At 26.6% G+C, this 19,469-nt stretch overlaps 1 protein-coding gene across 1 annotated transcript; it reads right to left on the bottom strand.

Moving 5' to 3' along the window:
- Nucleotides 1–384: 384 nt before the first annotated feature.
- Nucleotides 385–17,906, bottom strand: LOC111625899 (cysteine dioxygenase type 1-like). The gene is made up of 5 exons (XM_023369157.1): nucleotides 17,699–17,906; nucleotides 12,265–12,382; nucleotides 3,180–3,297; nucleotides 2,932–3,101; nucleotides 385–523 (listed from the first exon to the last, which is right to left on the bottom strand). The coding sequence occupies exons 1-5, from the start codon at nucleotides 17,863–17,865 to the stop codon at nucleotides 464–466; spliced, it is 633 nt and encodes a 210-aa protein (XP_023224925.1). The 5' UTR covers nucleotides 17,866–17,906; the 3' UTR covers nucleotides 385–463.
- Between the last annotated feature and the right edge of the window lie 1,563 nt (nucleotides 17,907–19,469).

Here is a 19,469-nt window from a genome sequence, read left to right as displayed (position 1 = left end):
TTTGTTACGTATTTTTGCACAGATATTTTTATCAAATTTGGTCCAGTCTGCATTAAGCATTAATAAGCATCCACAAAGCATTGTGTCATTTTCACATTGCCAGATTGCGTTTTGGTTGATTATTAAAAGAATCTCGACCCGAATTTTGCTTTGTGGTCGATTTTTTTTTGCTCAATAAGCATTTTCAGTTTTTGAACCTAACAAATATTTTAAATAATTCTGAATTTTTACTTCAGAACAAAAATTTTTCGTCCGTTAAATCGAGGGCCTAATATATTTGTATAAATGCATTAATAAAAGTCTCATATATTTTAATGAAAAATAATATTTTTTATATATTAATAAAACGCGTATTATGTATATAAACAATATAAAAAACAAAAGTCAGAAAGGAATACTTTATTTCTAAGTAAATCTCTATAAAAAAAGTACTGAAAAGTAAAAAATATGAATCAGAAAATATTCAGTTGTTTTCACAAACTTCAAGTTGATTATTTATTACATTGTTTGATTTTGTCAATTCCTGTAAAGAAGAAAATGTATAAGAAACTATGAAAATGTAAAATTATCTATATATTTTTTAAGTTTTTATACAGAGTAATCAAAGTTTCCTTGCGAGGAGTATACTTAGCGAGGCGGATTATCCCTTAAATCTGTAATACGTAAATGTTTAAGATTTAAGGCTTTTTGTAAGGCAGTTCGAACAACATCAATTAATGACATCGCCAAGTACACTTTTCTCAAGTAAACTTTTCGCTTCATAACAGGAATGGTCGATAAATTCAACAAAATTAAGTTAATAAAAAATCTTGTTTACTTTTTATAAAAATGTTGTAAATCTTAATAACGAGTAAAATCTGCATTAATTAAATCCAACTCTACTGGAGATATGAGACACGACCCCATTATCTATCTCTCCATCCCTGGACCTTTAATCACTCAAATTTAACATCAATCCTTGTAAATAACAAATCTCCTTGCGAAATTTCAGAAATTTTCGACAAATAGCACAACACCTATTAAGCTTGAAACAGAATGAAAAGAATTGTGCCCCACACAATTCAGCAACTAACTTATCACTTTATAATTTTATGTCTATTGGTTGCGTGATATAAAATTACAAAAAGTCTAGTGGGGACTCATTTTTGGAATTATTGTTGTTGTTATTATTTTAATTAGGAAATTGTACGTAGGCTACTCCATTCCACTAGGACAAGAAGAAATACAGCAATTTCTTGAAAATGATAAATAATGCCTATTTCATGCGTAAACAACTGATAAATCTCCCTTCTAGTATTGTGAAATTTTCTATTCTCTCCATTTCGACAGTAATTCGATGCTATCATATTTTTATGATGTAAAAAATTTGACATGAACCTCTAGTAAAGAAGACAGAAAATTTAGAAAGAACTTATGAAATGTTTATCCATCAAGAGTGTTAAAAATAATATCGTAAATATGCTTATGGAAAATATCATGTTAAATATTAACGAGTAAAAGAAAGTATTTCTTTACCATGCATTAATTGAAAGTTTGTTTGAAAAATATGAAAATAAATTTACTTATTAATTAATTTTATTACCACCATTTCAAGTGAACAAGATCACAAGACCAAAAAGAACAAACAAATAAACTAAAAATAGCTGAAATCGTTTACAAAGTCAGNTCAACTAATTTGTTGATTGTTTGATTGTATTAACTTGATTCTTTAGATATCGAAAATTAAATAAAGAACATTATGTTAATTTAAGCGTACAGAAACGTTGCTGTTGTTTCAGCAAAGATCTTATTTTCACTTTACCGAGTGCCTAGTAGGTAATTTGCAGATTACCTAGATAATCTGCACATTACCTAGGTAATTTGAGAAATAGAACAATTTTAGCAACTTTAACGGATCACGCTAGTTAATCTGCAGATTAACGAGTTTCCGAGCTTTAGCGGTAACATATATAACCCATTCAACGGATATCCGTCTGTCCGTCTGTCCCGCAACCTTTTGATAACGGACACTAGAGGCGCCCCTATCGTGTGTCATATTTAAAACATTCGAATTAACAATTTTAATTCTTATTTAAATTAACAATATAAATTTTTATTATTCATTCAGCCAATAAATTATTATTTGGTCAATATAACAATATAAATAATTCAGTATATTTGTAATAGGAATTTATTATTTCAGGGGTATATCTCTCGAAGGGTCGCGAGTAGGGGTATGGTTCCTTTGACTTTATTGTTAGTACAGGGGTCTACGGTTTGGGAGGGTCGCCACCTCTTCATTCGGATGGTAAATCTTACCATTCGGATTTTAATAGAGCTGTAGAACATATTGATAGGAACAAAAAAGTTAAAGAAACCGTGACTCATGGAAATTTTTAAAGAACGTCCACTAGGGGGCGTCCCAGGCTACTAGTATAACTATAATGCAATATTTTGAAAATTATAAAAATATTATTATCTCTACTATTTTATAAAGTTGTTCGCATGTTGAATTAATGATTTTTTTTATTAAACTAAACTATGAATATTCTTCCCACATATCTAATTTTATAATCATTGCTTATCGAAAATCATATACCCTTCTTTGGCATAAAGATATATTACAACTATACAAACGACAATGTAATAAAATTTTATGTTACAATGGTTTATCTAGCATGTAAAATGAAGCTATTTAAATTTTATTTCCTAATTTCTGTCCTAATTTAGCCCAAGTTATTAAATTCTTTAACGTAATAAAATGTTAATTTTATTTTGTTGATACGGAATTTTTCTGTCTGTTCCATATCTTTAAAATTTATTATCTTAAACTCAGGCAGTTAATAAGATTCAAAGAATGAAAATAGCAAATCTTTAAATAGACAAATATCATTCGGCGATTTAATTTGACAGTTTTGTTAAATGATAAAAGTAAGATCGAAGGATTCTTACGAAAGGTGTTCTTTCTCCATATTTAGACCAGAAAGTAACAGTGCATTGTGTTTTATGTCCAGTTCTAGGATCGAACATTTGACACTTATCAAAAGGAGGACAATATAAGTGAAGACTAACTGCTACTTCTGAATGACTAGGATTTTCCACACGATGCAAACCGATGCTATCTGAAACATTAAAAGAAACAATGATTAAAAGGATAATTATATTTACATTTTGATCAATTATTTCAAATATAAAATTACCATTGATGTAAGCAACCTCGTTTAGTTTTAATTCGGTTTCTCCCGAACAAACCATTTCCGAATTCTCTGAATCCTGTGGCCATTGAAATTTACTTTCTAACAATTTTCCATCCAAAATCTATTTAAAATAATTAAAACTTGAAAATTTAATAAATATTGCATTAAAAATTATAATATAAAAATAACTTTATATGATTTGTATTGAAATGTTTTTTATTTATAAAAAGTAAATGAAGATAAAAAGTTCACCAAATATCTTAATCAGCTCCTTAAATAATAAATTATCCAATACCTGATGCTGAGAAAACGTTTATTAAAGAAACATTAACGTTTGCATCTGAAGATGGCCTATCATATTAGGTCGAAAACGTTAATGTTTCTTTAATAAACGTTTTCTCAGCATCAGGTGTTGAATGATTTATTATTTATGATAAAATATTCATAAAATCAAAATAGAAAATATTATAAAGATAAAAATATGTAGTAAATTTTTATATAATTTTAATTTAAACTTAAATATAACAAATTCTGTTATTGAAACGTGCATATAAAGTAGCTACATATAAAATTAAAACGTAAAATCACAACATACAGTAGTATTATTTTGGTATTGAAATAATAATGAAATAATATTACAGGGTCATTCATTCACTCGGAACTAAACACTTACTTTATTCAATACGTCATGGCTGCAGAATCACATGTTTTGCATAATGAAAAACACCTTGATGAACTGCTTCGTCATGAAATAAAGAATCGTTTTGTTCATGTTTCACGCTCGTATTTTCATTTCATACCGAGGTGTTCTGCATAATAAGTGTTCAGTTCCGAGTGAATTACCCTGTTTATTATCATTGTTGAAAGAATCTCCAGATAAGATTACTAATTTTACATTAACTTCTGTAAGTTTTGTATTATCCTTCAACTTGGAAAACAATAATTTACTTAAATGAACAAGTGTTAAGATTGATTTCAACTTCTTTGTTATGCACGCGATTTCCTGCAGATGACGTTAATATTTAATGCTTTTTCTATAAAAAATCCTTTTCCAAAAATTCCCGAAAGCAAAAGCAGATAGATTCAACACAGATTTTTGTGTAAAATTCTATTTAGTTCTATTAACATACGCTTCAGAATTTTGAAAATCGGATTCGTTAATTTTATACAAATTTTTAAAGTCGTAGAAAATTCGTATAAAATTAACAAACTTGATTTACAAATTCTCAACCGTAAGTTAATAAAAGAATTAAATAGGGTTCTAACGCAAAAAAAGAATAAATAAAATGTTTATATTTAGCTGCTTCCATTTTCGGGAATATGTGGAAAAGGATTTTTCTGTAGTAACATCAAGTAGCCATCTGCAAAAGATTGCGTGCATAACCGAAAAGGTTACAATCAGACTTAGTTTCCAGATCATCCTCATTTATTATCTACTGTTCTGTTATCATCTTCATGTTCACCTATTGATGCATAAGGAGAATCAGGAGTCACGGCAGTGACTCCCTGCCAAGTAAAATAGTTACTGACTTACTATATACACAGGAATCAGAGTTGCAGATTTTCGGGGTCGATTTCTCCGTTTCCCAAACAGCTGAAGTAATTCCGAATATCTCGTTCGAAAGGTAATTGTTTTCTTAGGTAGTGTGCAAAATCCAAGATTTATTATAAAACGGTTGCCGAAATATAAGCAATTGAAAAGTCCAAAAATTTTCAAAAAAGCTGCATTTTCTTCTTCTTTATCTGCACTACAGATGCTCGTAGATAAAAAACTACTGTGTCTAGAAAGCTCAAATTTTAAACTTAAGCTTTTCTCGTTATCAGCGAGGTGCTCGACAAACGTCCGGGTCGATAGGTTAAAGTTTACGGAGGTTTCTATAGAGCTAATTCAGTTTTACGGCTTAATTTCAAGCTTATAAGGATAAAACTGCATGGAAGCAAATGAATTTATTCAAAATGTTACTCAGAATTACAAAAGCTCAAATTTGTATTAATTAAAACTTTTTATAACGACTTTTCTAAACGACGCGACGTATCGAAAGCGTCGGTCGGCGACGCGTTCAATCGCCGAGTGCCTTCCGAATTGTATGTCATCGTCTTATGTCATGCCGTAATAATACAATTATTAAACAAAAACAATTGATATCGAATTAAAAATACATCTGAGATGTAAAAAACTACGGCAAGTAAAAATGTATGCCAATTTAGACCACAGTCAAAATTTTTCTTAGAAGTTTTTTTTTTGGTAACGACAAGCTTGGATCTTGGAAGCGATATCCACAAGTTTTTTTTACCTGTTTTATTGTCTTCTACGTTTTGCCTCCAAACGCCAAGCTTCCCAAAGAAAAACTGCTAAGAAAAATTTTGATCGTCGTCTAAATTGTCTTAAATTTTTACTTGGCGTAATTTTGTAATATGAGAGGTTTTTGTATGGATCATTATATATAACAATCAATAATAGTTTTCTCAATCACTGTAAACACAATAATTTAGAAAAATGTTCATAGTTATGTATAACTAGCAGGTGGGCCCGGCGTTGCTCGGGCAAAAGTAACGATAACTAAGATAAAGATTATTACGTTACAGTCAACCTTACCCGTTTTCACAGAATGCAAGAATTGGGTCCTCTTGTTTCCAGACTAATTAGAGAATTTTTAGATGGGTCTAAAAATATGTTCATTTCCCGCAAAAACGAAAAAAAACTGCATCTGCGTCTTGCACGTCGATTTCTCTTAACAATTCCATTGTTACGTAACACTTCCATTGTTGACACTTCCATTGTTACTTAAAACTTTTATTGTTACTTAAAACTTCCATTGTTACTTAACACTTCCATTGTTACTTAGCACTTCCATTGTTGATGGAAGTGTTTAAGCCTTAATCCTGTCCCTCTCCCCCGTGGGGAGGAATTTCGAAAAATCCGTTTTCGAAATTCCTCGTTTTCGAAATTGTGCGTTTTCATGACGTACCTTATCTGTGTACCAAATTTCAACTTTCAACTCCTAACCGTTTGGGCTCTGCGCTTATTATTATTATTATTATCATCAACCCGTCTCGATTATATATTAGATACAAAAATGTTGACAAAAGTAGTATTTTTAATTATTATCAAAATATTTATAAGTTATAATCGAATATAACTTGTTTCGATATATAAAACTATCCTTTCCATTATTAAAAAAAATATATTTGCTTATTTTCATTCATATCATTTAACGATGCTTTAACAGTTACATATGGTTTTCGTTTCGCCTAAAATTATGAAAATTTCGTAGCACCGATTTCTTTATTTTTTTTATTTTATTCTCTTTTATATTTTTTTAGTTTTTGATATTTTTACTTTAATTCTACAATCAACAACAAAATCATTCGAAATTAATTACACTACTAACGTTCACATATCGTAAAGCGTTTTATACGTTTAAAGCAATGCTTTTCAAACTAGGAGGCCGGAAACACATTTAAATACTTTGTAAAAAATTTCAAATTTTTTGTTTTAATGCATTCAATTTAACATCAAAAGTGCTCAGCAAAAATTACACACAGAAATTAAAACACCTTAATTTGTTGCCGAGAAATATATTTGAAAAACAAACGTATACATGGAACGTATCTGTTCCATTTTCGTTTTTAGACCTGATGATGGCCTGTTAATCAGGTTGAAAACGTTTGTTTTTCAAATATATTTCTCGGCAACAAATTAAGGTGTTTTAATTTCTGTGCATTCAATTTAATTTTAAAAATAACGATATAACGAAAATCCGTTTCTTATGAATTAAAAGCGTTAATTTTTCTCACTTCAATTTTTTTAAAATTATTTTTTGCCTCTTTCCGTCGTATGGGTATTAAGAAAGCCTTTTTTCTTGTCCATTATTGGAAGCAGCCAGATGGACTACGTTCTGAGGATTGCTCATTATTCGTTTGTATTTGTTTACGTTGTAAATATTAATTAATTACTAAAACACTTCACATAAATATAAAATTATATAATAAACTAATATATTTAAAGACCATAAAACATTTTAAATTAGATTATTACTAAACAGTTTGAGAAGCAATGGTTTAAAGTTAACAAAGTATGCCACAGAAATTTTAAATACTGTATTTTCCGTATAAAAGGCTATATTTAACATGATGAATTCAAACTAATCTGTAAGTTATAATATTTTTTTTTACATAAATTTGTGCTTTTACTATTAACATTAAATTCATCTGCATGCCGAATACACTATTATACTCTTATGAAATTATAATACTGTATACCGGTATTCAAAATTAAAAATAAATAGACCAATTAGAAGCAACTGTAGCAGAAAGAAAATATTACTATTGAGTTTATTTAAAAAGTCAATAATTCTTAACTGTATTTATTAAATATTTATGTTATTTTAATGATCATTCTTTAAGAATTTTAAATTTTATTATACAAGCAATTGAAAAGTCCAAAAATNTCTAATTAATCTGATCTTTATAAAAAAGATTAACCTTACGATAATTTCTATTTTAAAATATAATATAAAAATTTTGAACAGAATAGAATTATAAATAAATACCTGTAATTTCAAATTTAAAACTTTTTTCTTTTGTACTTTAAGGCTTTGCACAGAACGTATTTTCCCCGTTTGTCTTTTGTTTATGCCGGTATAATTTATGAAGCGTAATGTTGTCTAAATTGTTTATACAGTGATTATTCAGTAAAATATTCAATATGTTGCATATTAACTCAACTCTTTATGTAATAAAAAAATATTTATTATTACTATTATTGTTTTAAATAAGGTGCGTTTCAAATTTATACGGACACGAAAAAATTAAAGTGAAACCCAAATTTGCTGCATTAAGTGACAAATGTTTTTTTAAAAATAAAAGTCACTCATGTTATGCCTTAAATAAAAACTTGTTTAGTTTCAAGCATTGAAATAAGCAAATTAGCTTACATAACTAATTGTAATATAAATTTTTTTTGTTGTTCAAAGTTCTATAATCGGTAGAACAAAGAATTTATCTGATAATGAAAAAGGGCAGTTTGATGCCTATAAATCACAAAGCAAGTCAATAAGAGAAATTGCAGCATATGTAAATTGTCTAAAATCAACTGTTGGTGATTATTTATCAAAAAGACGTGGCAAGGATGTACCAAAATTCAAGACAGGTCGAAAGCTCAAGCTTACACCTCGAGATTGTAGACAAATCATCATGGTTTGCTCCAAAAAACAAACATCAGTAAGAAAAATGAAACAAAAATTAGACTTGCCTTGTAGCAGCACAACAGTGTGGAGAGTTTTAAATAAATATCCAACGTTCAGAAAATTCAGAAAAAAGCTGTAATGCCACCACTTTCATTAAAGCAAAAAGTGACAGACTTGATTGAGCAGAAAAACACATGGCATGGTCCAAAGAATGGATTGAAGTTTTGTTCAGTGATAAAAAAAATTCAACTTAGATGATCCAGACGATTGTAAGTATTATTAGCACGATTTGAAAACTGAAAAACAAATATTTTCAAAACGCCAAATGGTTGGGGGATCATGTGTGGGTGCGTTTGGATTCAATGGAAACACAGATTTAGCATTTATAACTCAAAGAATGAATTCAGAGAAGTATCGAGGCATGCTTGAAGATCATTTATTAGAAGCTGGACTAAATATTTGTGGACCAAATTGGATCGTTCAACAAGATCACGCTCCTGTGCATACCTCTAAATCAACAAAAATGTGGTTTTAAATAAATATTAATCTGATGACATGGCCTGCTAGATGTCCTGACCTGAATCCGATGGAAAATCTTTGGGGATGATGGTTCGTACAGTTTATGCCAATGGAAAGCAGTTTTTCACAATTCATGATTTGAAGGCAGCAATTTCAGATGGTTGGGATAAACTTAAGATTGAATTTCTTCAGAATCTAATTGAAACAATGCCTAATAGAGTATTTAATGTAATTAAGTTAAATGGTGGTTATATTAGCCATTAAATTGTAAGAAAACTTTGCAATTTGAAACCTTTCCGGATAAATATGTAACAGTTTTTTGTACAAAATTTTCAAAAATATTATTTTCAGTGACAAAATGTTAATGCTTGATTAAAGTTCTTATTTTGCAATGTGGAAACATGTAAATCCATGTTATTTTTCATAAAACATTTGTCACTTATTGCAGCAATTTGGGTTTCACTTTAATTTTTTCGTGTCCGTATAAATTTGAAACGCACCTTAAACTTATTACTTTAATATAATGTCCATTCCTTTTGTTTATATTTAATGTCTGAAGAATGGGTGTCTGTTGGAGAAACAGGTCATTTGCCCCCACTGGATCAGCTCTTCTAACCTAGGGTAAGATAGTTTGGAAGTTGGAACCTTATAATTAATTCTTTAAGGAGTGTCGAAAAACTATGTTCTGTCTCACTCAGAAGTACGGTAAATTATCTGATATAAGCTCGATCAGCTTGATTTAAACAATAATTATGATAATGAAAGAATATCTCTTCATTTATCCCTTTAAAAAGTTTCATGGTTTGAAGTTATGGTATGAATTGCTATTATATCTATAACAAGTAAATTAGTAATATCATTATCATTTTATGATCAATATTTATATGAAATACTAAATATCCATGCAAATTCTCAAAATATCTAAAGCTCTAAAATTATTGCACTGCAATTTGAAAAAAAAATTGTAGATTTATAAATTTCCCACTGTCGTCCGTCTGTTTTTCCTAAATTTCGAGAACGGAGTTAGACAGATAAAACATGAGACCAGAAATGAAAACCATAGGAGCATGAATCCCAGATTAACTATATGTGACCTTCCGATACAAACCCGAAATCACGTTATTTCAATTCAAAAGTTTTCCCCTGAAAGGAGTTATATAGGTGAAAGGCATGACTCAATTGCTAACAGAAAAAGTATGGTGTACAGGGGCAAGTCATTACAGTACTAATTTGAAATGGAGCGTAATTTGATTAATATATTAAAAATATAATTAAAAATTGCAGCCCGGCATTGTGACGATGTCACAATAAATAATTGCTCATTATTGTGATATTTTTAACTCGTTATTTTTAATTCGTTAAATACTTTAGCATTTAACAAATTTTTTTTTCTAATCTGTTTGCAAGAAATATTTTTATAGATGAATTTTTTAAATAATCATTATTTTATTAGTTTGAATATGACTGAATTTTCTGAATTAAACAAAGATAAATATCATATCTGCTGTAATCAATTTTATTACTATTATATTTCGAAATATAATAAAATTTTTAGATAAGATGAATAATTCTAATCTAAACATTTTTGATTCATTAATCTAAAAGTTTAGATTAAAGAATCAAAAAATTAGAATACTTTTACAAATTGAGTATTTTAATGAGATCAAATTTTTATAATATATAATTTTAATGCAAAAATGCAAAGTAATTAATTTCATGTAAATGGCCTTTACATGACAATCTTAATTAAGGTGAGAGAATAACATTTCATATTATACTTAGAATATACATTATTACTTATCAAATTTAATTTGCAAAATCTAATATTTTAATAACTACGAAAATTTTTTCTGTAAAATATTAAAAAATATATAACCTTGGTAACAGGGCCGATAGAATTTACATAAATAGATAACTTATACTCTATACTCGTTTGATATTTATTAAAATTAATCAAAAAATTAAGATTTTCATCTATAAACTGATAAAGCTGTGTAAATATTTATAATATTAATTTTACTTTTACTTTAATCGCCTATTTTCTTCATAATGTGCAATTCTTCACGTGACATTCAGTTAAGCACGGAATGGATAACAAATAAAAACATTATATTCTTTTATGTTCTAAATATCTTTAATTAATAATCCGCTATTATATTAATTGTTTATCACTAGTAAATCAATAGCAAACTCAAACTTCATTAATGAATTTAATAGATATATTAAAAACACAATATACATTGGAAATGTCTTGTAACAGCACTAATCTAAAATCACAAATAAAATTTAAAATTTTTTTACTTATTCTGATGTATATTTTAAATTTCCGCATTGCTGATTATTCAGATCTATAAATTTCTGTTACAGTTCCTGAAAATTATCAAACTATTACGATTAGGCCTATTAGTTGCAGGTGTTTTTCAAAGCTACAACGAAGATTCATGTATTTCAGCATGCAGGCATAATAATATATTATGAAGGCCTTTGAGCATATTATCTAATTAAAGTTTCGTAATCATTAGTTCATTCGGTTGTAATGTTTAATTTAATCATATTACGTCGTCTCTAAACATAATTAAAACTAACCATTGATATATATGAACTTATGAAATATTTAAATCAAAATAAATCTATTTAGAGGCTATTTTTTCAAAATTTTCTAATTCAAATGTAAGACAAAAAAATATAAATAACTCATTATATATATCAATATATATATTGATTTATTTATATTTTTAATAGAAAATACGTATTAGTAATATACGAGTAATATAATGATATTCGAAATACAAAAGTTTAAATTTATATTCATTTAATCACTTTTTACTTTAATTTTAGTTTATTTTCTAAACTTATTTATAGTCATAAATTAACTTTTATTTAAAATCTTTAAACAATTTCGATAATTCATCTGAAAATATAGTAGTATTTCTTTCAAACAAGTACGCCATTAAAAAAAAAAAATTTGTGAAATTATTTATTGTAGCCAATTTGCAAATTAAGTTATGTGAAAAATTAAATTAAGCAATGATACATGTACAAAGTTTAAGTGCGATTAGTAATTTCACGGAACAAAACTAATAAAAGTATTTGATAAGGAGAAACATTGATGAAATAATAAGCAGTAAACTTTCATTTTAGTAGATTTTATCAACCGGATGCAAAAATCTATATCAATGAAAACAGTTTTATTTATATTTAATGTATGATTTAGCAATGAATCCATTATGCCAGAATGAAATTGATAAAATATTGTTACGTTAATTAAACAATTTAGTATTCAATATATTATACTTTCTTGCTTAAATTCATTTTGATAAAGCAATCTGAATGACAATTTACCAAGAACTATGTTTCAAAATATGTTATAGTATACATACTTTCATAAAACAGTGAGAATCAGAATGATCGTGAATACTACTGCCTTGTCCTTCAGCCCACGCTAAAATCATCAGATTGAATTTGCCATTTCCAGCATCTACTAAATTCCGAGTATACCTGAAACAATCAAAAGCTCAATTTAAATAACTATACGATNACGGTTACAGAGTATGTTAATACTCAGTAGACTTAAAGCCTGCAACTCCGTAAAAATAAATGAGTGCGTCTCGTTACAAGCCTACAAAGTTCACTTGCGGCCAACATCCAGAAAAGGTTGTTTATCACTGCTTTAAACAATAGGTTGAATTTAGAAATGCGGAATTTTCCTGTTCTGTTGGCCACGTAAACGGGGATAAATGTTACTTTACAACCTTTCTATCTTGGCCACTTAAACGAAATGATCATTTCACTTAAGTGGATCAAGATGGATTTTAATTTAAATTAAATTGTCTGCAGTTTTACAGGGAAATTTAATGGGGGCCATGTAAGCCAGATGGCCACATAGCGAGGTTTTATTATATATTAAAAGTAGTTCTAAAGTTTAAATGAAATTGAATTAAAACTTTTAGAGTTTCCTCTGGAATTAATTATTTTATTTCGTATAATAATTAATATACGATTAACTTATCGAATATGTTTTATTATGCAGTATATTTAGCTCGATTGTTCTAGTTTTATTTATAAAATTGTTTATTGGAATCTAAATGCTGCAATATTTATTTAACATATTTATACGCCAGCGTCTATATATAAATTTAATATGCCGATAGATTTGCGTATACAATTTACATATAAGTCTAAACATGTAAAAAATAATAATATAGGCCTTAGTATTATCTAATTAAAATGTCTTAGTTTTGTGTAAGATGAGTAAAATTTGGTGAATACTTACTCAGGAGATAAAATTCACATAAGATATATTATCAAGCATATTTCTATTATAAAAATAAAAATATAAATATTTATCACATTATTAAATAGGAGAAGTTCGTAAATTTTATTAAATTTCATTAAATATTACGAACTTTTCATTTTGATATCGGCACAAAAGGGGAAAAAGTTCATAAACATAATCAGGAAACTCTAGTTACTTCCTTATTTATCGCAAAATAAATAGTGAGAAAATTAATTAGGCTAAATTAAATTTTATTTGATATAAAAATTATATTAATTTTCAAAACTGATTGAAGTTTTTTCTTATAATTTGATAATCATTAAAAGAATGCAAATGCTTATTTAGTTTAGTTTCTAAATTTTGGGCACCATAATGAAGGCAACCGGTGCTGTAGGAAGGGGCCTGATATATTCGGGACAGACAATCCTCCGAAAAATTCCTGGAGTTTTTTGACCTTACGAATACGGTCCTGGGACCCCAGAGAGGTAGGTTGATATATTAACCACCTCGGTCCCCTAAAGATCGCTAGAGAACAGGTTGGGAACGTATATACTAAATTATTCTACAGTAATTCTAAAGATTGTTACAGATAATATTGAATCTCAGGCAATTAATATAAAAGCAGTATTAAAGTAGATAAACATGTTATACGATTTAGAAAATAAACAATATTTATCCATAGTGTATTTTTAGATTTTGATAAGTTGAATTAGGAATGATTTAGTTTATATAACAAATTAAAGTTTACTGAATAAAAAGCAAATATTTGTAAACAGAGCGATATGTTACGAAAAATATTCCAAATTCTGTTTTAAGTGCAGCATAAATGCAATTATTTTAATAATAAATACAAAATTTATATATATAAACAATTAAATTGATTTTGTTTAGTCATAGATTAAATAATATCGTAATTGCATTATTTATTATTCATATAATTGAGCCGTGCTAATTTAATAACAATTACATTTAAAATGATTCATCTTCGTTTACATAAAAGAAACGAGACCTTCCACGTTGTTTACAACATTCAATTTGCTTAATATTAATTTCTCTTTCAAACAAAATAAATACATTTTTTATGCTATAGAAAAAAAAGTTTCAAATATTAATTGTTCAAATCATTAGCACTCTGTTATTAATCGCATTTTCATATTTTATGTTAAATAATTGTTATTTGGTTAAAAAACAAAAGGACTACTTAATAAATTTTGATAAACCGAAATATTTTTTTAAAATATAAATAGTAGTCTAAATAAATAAAATAATTTTTGAACAAAATAAGTTACTTATTAATTATTAAAAGTAAAAATTTTTAATAAATTATTTTCTGAATATCCTGCAGAATAAGTAATATTCATTGCTCCTTTAGAAATAAATAATGTTTATAATTTCATAATATTTGATCTAATAGAATTGTAAATGCATCGAAAATTATAATCTTTTAGATAAAATCAATTAAAATAAAACTCACTTATATGATCACCTTCATTGTTTATAATTTCTGGCCACAAGTTAGATGGTCACTTATGAAAAAAATTGATATACGAAATTGTAATTAGAGTACTGCACTGAATCCTGTTAAATGTTTAATATAAACCTCGGAAACTGTTTAAAAATATAGAAACAAAGTTTAATTCTGTTTAAAGTGCTTTAAATCAGACATAACAATGCGCGGTCAGCAGGCCGTTTGCGGTCTGTGAGGTTCAATCAATAATATGCAACGTCATTTTATTTTCTTGTTTTCTGTCTCATGTCATTACACTACCCTAATTAAGATGATATTCGTGACGAAGAACATTCAAAGTAAACTTGACCAGTGAAAAAATCAGAATAAACTAAATATTAGTATATTTAATAATTATCTCAATTAAACAGTTGGTAGAGATATGAGACTTATCAAACTGCGATGGAGCCAAGTAATCGAGATTACATTGAGAAATTAAGAATTTTATTAGTGGAATGCATTTCGGTCCTCGATAGACCCTCGTCAGCCACAACAATGTAAATACAGACACCTACAACAGATGTGAAAACCCATATTTAAAATTTAGCTTAATATTTACATTAAAAAACTTTACAAAGGGAAAAATCAAACATCTAAAATTCAACATAATAGTAACAGGTCACATGGTTACATTGTAACTGTTCACATCTCCATCCGATTACAATTTCCACCCACAGTTTAAATAGTCAAGGAATTTACAACTATAAACATTACTAGTTTCCATATCATTAGTATATATTATTTTAGAATCTAATGAACTGACGGTTACAGAGTATGTTAATACTCAGTAGACTTAAAGCCTGCAACTCCGTAAAAATAAATGAGTGCGTCTCGTTACAAGCCTACAAAGTTCACTTGCGGCCAACATCCAGAAAAGGTTGTTTATCACTGCTTTAAACAATAGGTTGAATTTAGAAATGCGGAATTTTCCTGTTCTGTTGGCCACGTAAACGGGGATAAATGTTACTTTACAACCTTTCTATCTTGGCCACTTAAACGAAATGATCATTTCACTTAAGTGGATCAAGATGGATTTTAATTTAAATTAAATTGTCTGCAGTTTTACAGGGAAATTTAATGGGGGCCATGTAAGCCAGATGGCCACATAGCGAGGTTTTATTATATATTAAAAGTAGTTCTAAAGTTTAAATGAAATTGAATTAAAACTTTTAGAGTTTCCTCTGGAATTAATTATTTTATTTCGTATAATAATTAATATACGATTAACTTATCGAATATGTTTTATTATGCAGTATATTTAGCTCGATTGTTCTAGTTTTATTTATAAAATTGTTTATTGGAATCTAAATGCTGCAATATTTATTTAACATATTTATACGCCAGCGTCTATATATAAATTTAATATGCCGATAGATTTGCGTATACAATTTACATATAAGTCTAAACATGTAAAAAATAATAATATAGGCCTTAGTATTATCTAATTAAAATGTCTTAGTTTTGTGTAAGATGAGTAAAATTTGGTGAATACTTACTCAGGAGATAAAATTCACATAAGATATATTATCAAGCATATTTCTATTATAAAAATAAAAATATAAATATTTATCACATTATTAAATAGGAGAAGTTCGTAAATTTTATTAAATTTCATTAAATATTACGAACTTTTCATTTTGATATCGGCACAAAAGGGGAAAAAGTTCATAAACATAATCAGGAAACTCTAGTTACTTCCTTATTTATCGCAAAATAAATAGTGAGAAAATTAATTAGGCTAAATTAAATTTTATTTGATATAAAAATTATATTAATTTTCAAAACTGATTGAAGTTTTTTCTTATAATTTGATAATCATTAAAAGAATGCAAATGCTTACATCTTAAAAGATAAAACAAGAATTTTTGCAATTCTTCAGTATTAATCTGTTAATCAATTTTAAACGATAAATAATAAAATGTTTACGTGAAATCATAAAACTATTTTTTTATTTTGTATCTTTTAATTCATGTGTACTTAGCAAATAATAATAATAAAAAAAATGTATATTTTTTACTTGAAATTTGTTTTGTCTTTGCATTGTTAAGAAAACAATATTTATCGAAAAACTATGCTGACGTTGTAAATTAATTAAATAGGAAAATATATTTTAAATATTTATTTAATTTTAGTTTATAAAAATTTATCTTTTATCATTCTCCTTGAAAGATCAATGATTTGTTTGTAATGTTAACGCTGATACTTTCGTTTTAATCTGATGATGAATTTGTTTTCCTAAATCCCCTATTAAACTTTGAACTGTAATCTAATTACATTAAGCAGATTAACAATTTACTTAATATCATTTATATTAAATAAATTCAAAATTAAGAAGTAATGCAGATGTAAAGAATAAAATATGAATCATTGACACGAATATTAATCTAAGACAAAAGGTTTTTGTGTTTTATTTAAAATGTTATCTGGATAACATAATAATCAATTATTCAAAAACAATAGTGATAAGATTAAAGCTATTTAAACTACTTGGAAACAATATTTAATATTAGGCAATAAACAGTTCGTCCTCACATTTCCAAGGTCACATTAACAAGATCATCTCATGTTATTGTGTTATTGTGGGAAAATGTACATTTATTTTTCATTGATCAGTCCACGTATGATAACAAAAACAAATAAAAAAAACTTCAAAAATTAAGATTTTAGCACATATATTAGAATTTTCTAATTAATAATAATATTAAATAGCATTCGATGTTATTACGAATACTTCTTTCATAAAATTTTTAAAATTATTTAAAATTGATATGTAAAATTCTATTGAATTGTTTAATATAGAAATATTTTATTGTAATTAAATTTAATGCCAAAGAAAAATATTATTAAGTTAAAAAATGTATATTTAAAAACAATTTTCAATTTAAAGTTCATTTGTATTTTTGATAATGCTGTTTCATGTTAATTTACTGATATAAGTTTCAACAATGAATCAATAGAAAAAATGATTTTGAAACTTTATAAATTAGTAAAAATATTATATTTTAAATAGAATATATAATATAAAACTAACCTGTGTCTATCGAATTTTGCGTATTTGATCCATTCCTTAGAATTACTCTTATAAGAAGTCATTATATCATGAACATATTCGATATTTACATTATCGCTTTCAAAAACTCGATGTAATTCATGTATTAGTTCATCTAATGTAGTAATTACTGGCACTTTTTTATCCATTATTACGTCTAGACTGCGGGGATATGTTATAAATTGTTTCGTCCGGTTTAAGCGCTTTTAAATGCTGCAGTGGTACACGTGGACTCACGTCATAGTCGTGCCTCCAACGTCAGCCAATGAAATAGCAAAAAATATTATTTTTAAAGCAAATATATTTAATTAAATTAACAAAACATATTGAAAAATAAACTATTGAATCTATTTAACATAATTTTAGTTTAAATAACAGAAATTTTGATTAAATATCCAACAAACTATTCCTGATCAATAAAGTATTTCAAATAATTAGCTAAAAGAAAAATCTCACCCATTTAAATTATTCTTGGCCCCAAAAGAGGGAAAACCGGATTTAAGGGTTGAAAGTTTGACCTTTTTGATTTAAAAACATGCGCTTTCATATATGTTTAAAATTTTTTAAAATTCTACATTGTATGCATTGAATCTGATATACCAGGACTGTGATATACATATATTAGTTTGAAGATTAAATACTCATATAGTAAATCTAAATATTTATTTACGCTATAAAAATTATAATTTATTATAAAAACTATGTTAAAGTTATTTCCCTCTAGTGATTTTTTTGTTATTTAGATTGTAAATTTATTTAATTCGATCATTTAATATATGTTATAAGCACTCGAAATATAACAAATTCTGATAGTTTATTCATAATTAAAATCATTTGCTATGTAACGGTTATTTTTAAATGACCATAAAATATACATTATATAACTGTAAACTAAAAATTAATTTCCTTTCTTATACAATTAACTTTCGATTCATGGAAAACTTATCAAAAATACCAGCTTTTGTTTCATTTGGAAATTCAAAACTTTACAAAAACTATTTTTCATTTATAGCATTATTGTATAAAATAGTATATTTGTTTCGTAAACACATTTAACAAGAATATAATAAAAAAATTTAAAAAATGTTACGTCAAGCTACTCACCATCAAAATTCCCAAGTTAGCTTATTGAATTTACAACTAAACACTTTTTACTTATTATAATACTTTTTCTATATATTCTAAGTAATAAATTGTTTTTAATTTTATACAATGAATAAAAACGTCTTATTATAAATTAAAACTAAAGTTATTTAAATAATACGTATGATTTTTGCAATTTTTTTCGATTATTTTCGAAAAATTCAAACTATTTCTTACAAAGATTTTGCTATTTCCGAAATCCTTCGCTTAAATAACGCAAAAGCTATGATATAATATATAATAATAACTTACATTTTTAATAAAAAAAAAATCTGAAATCATAACTTTAATTATATGGAATAAGTTATATAAATTAAGTTGCTTCAAATTTATTAATTTAAATAACTAAAAAGCCAAAATTATTCCAAATATAAAAGGAAAAAATATTATTTGATTTCAAACCTGTAGGCATATGTTATCAATTGGGGTTTATTGTAAAGTATAATTTATTTCACATGTTATTTAATTCAAAATTTATGTTATTTATTATATGAAACGAATTTGCATTATTAAACATTAATTCTATTAATCTACATTGAAACCTTTAATCTTTATTATAACTGTTAAAATAATATAGTTATTACAATTATAATATTATAACTTTATTATT

The sequence above is a fragment of the Centruroides sculpturatus genome, unplaced genomic scaffold, assembly GCF_000671375.1.
Source record: "Centruroides sculpturatus isolate CEXI.00-Female unplaced genomic scaffold, Cexi_2.0 scaffold452, whole genome shotgun sequence".
NCBI lineage: Eukaryota > Metazoa > Arthropoda > Arachnida > Scorpiones > Buthidae > Centruroides > Centruroides sculpturatus.
The sequence above is the reverse complement of the archived record's forward strand: the minus strand, read 5'-3'. Positions and strand labels throughout refer to the sequence as shown.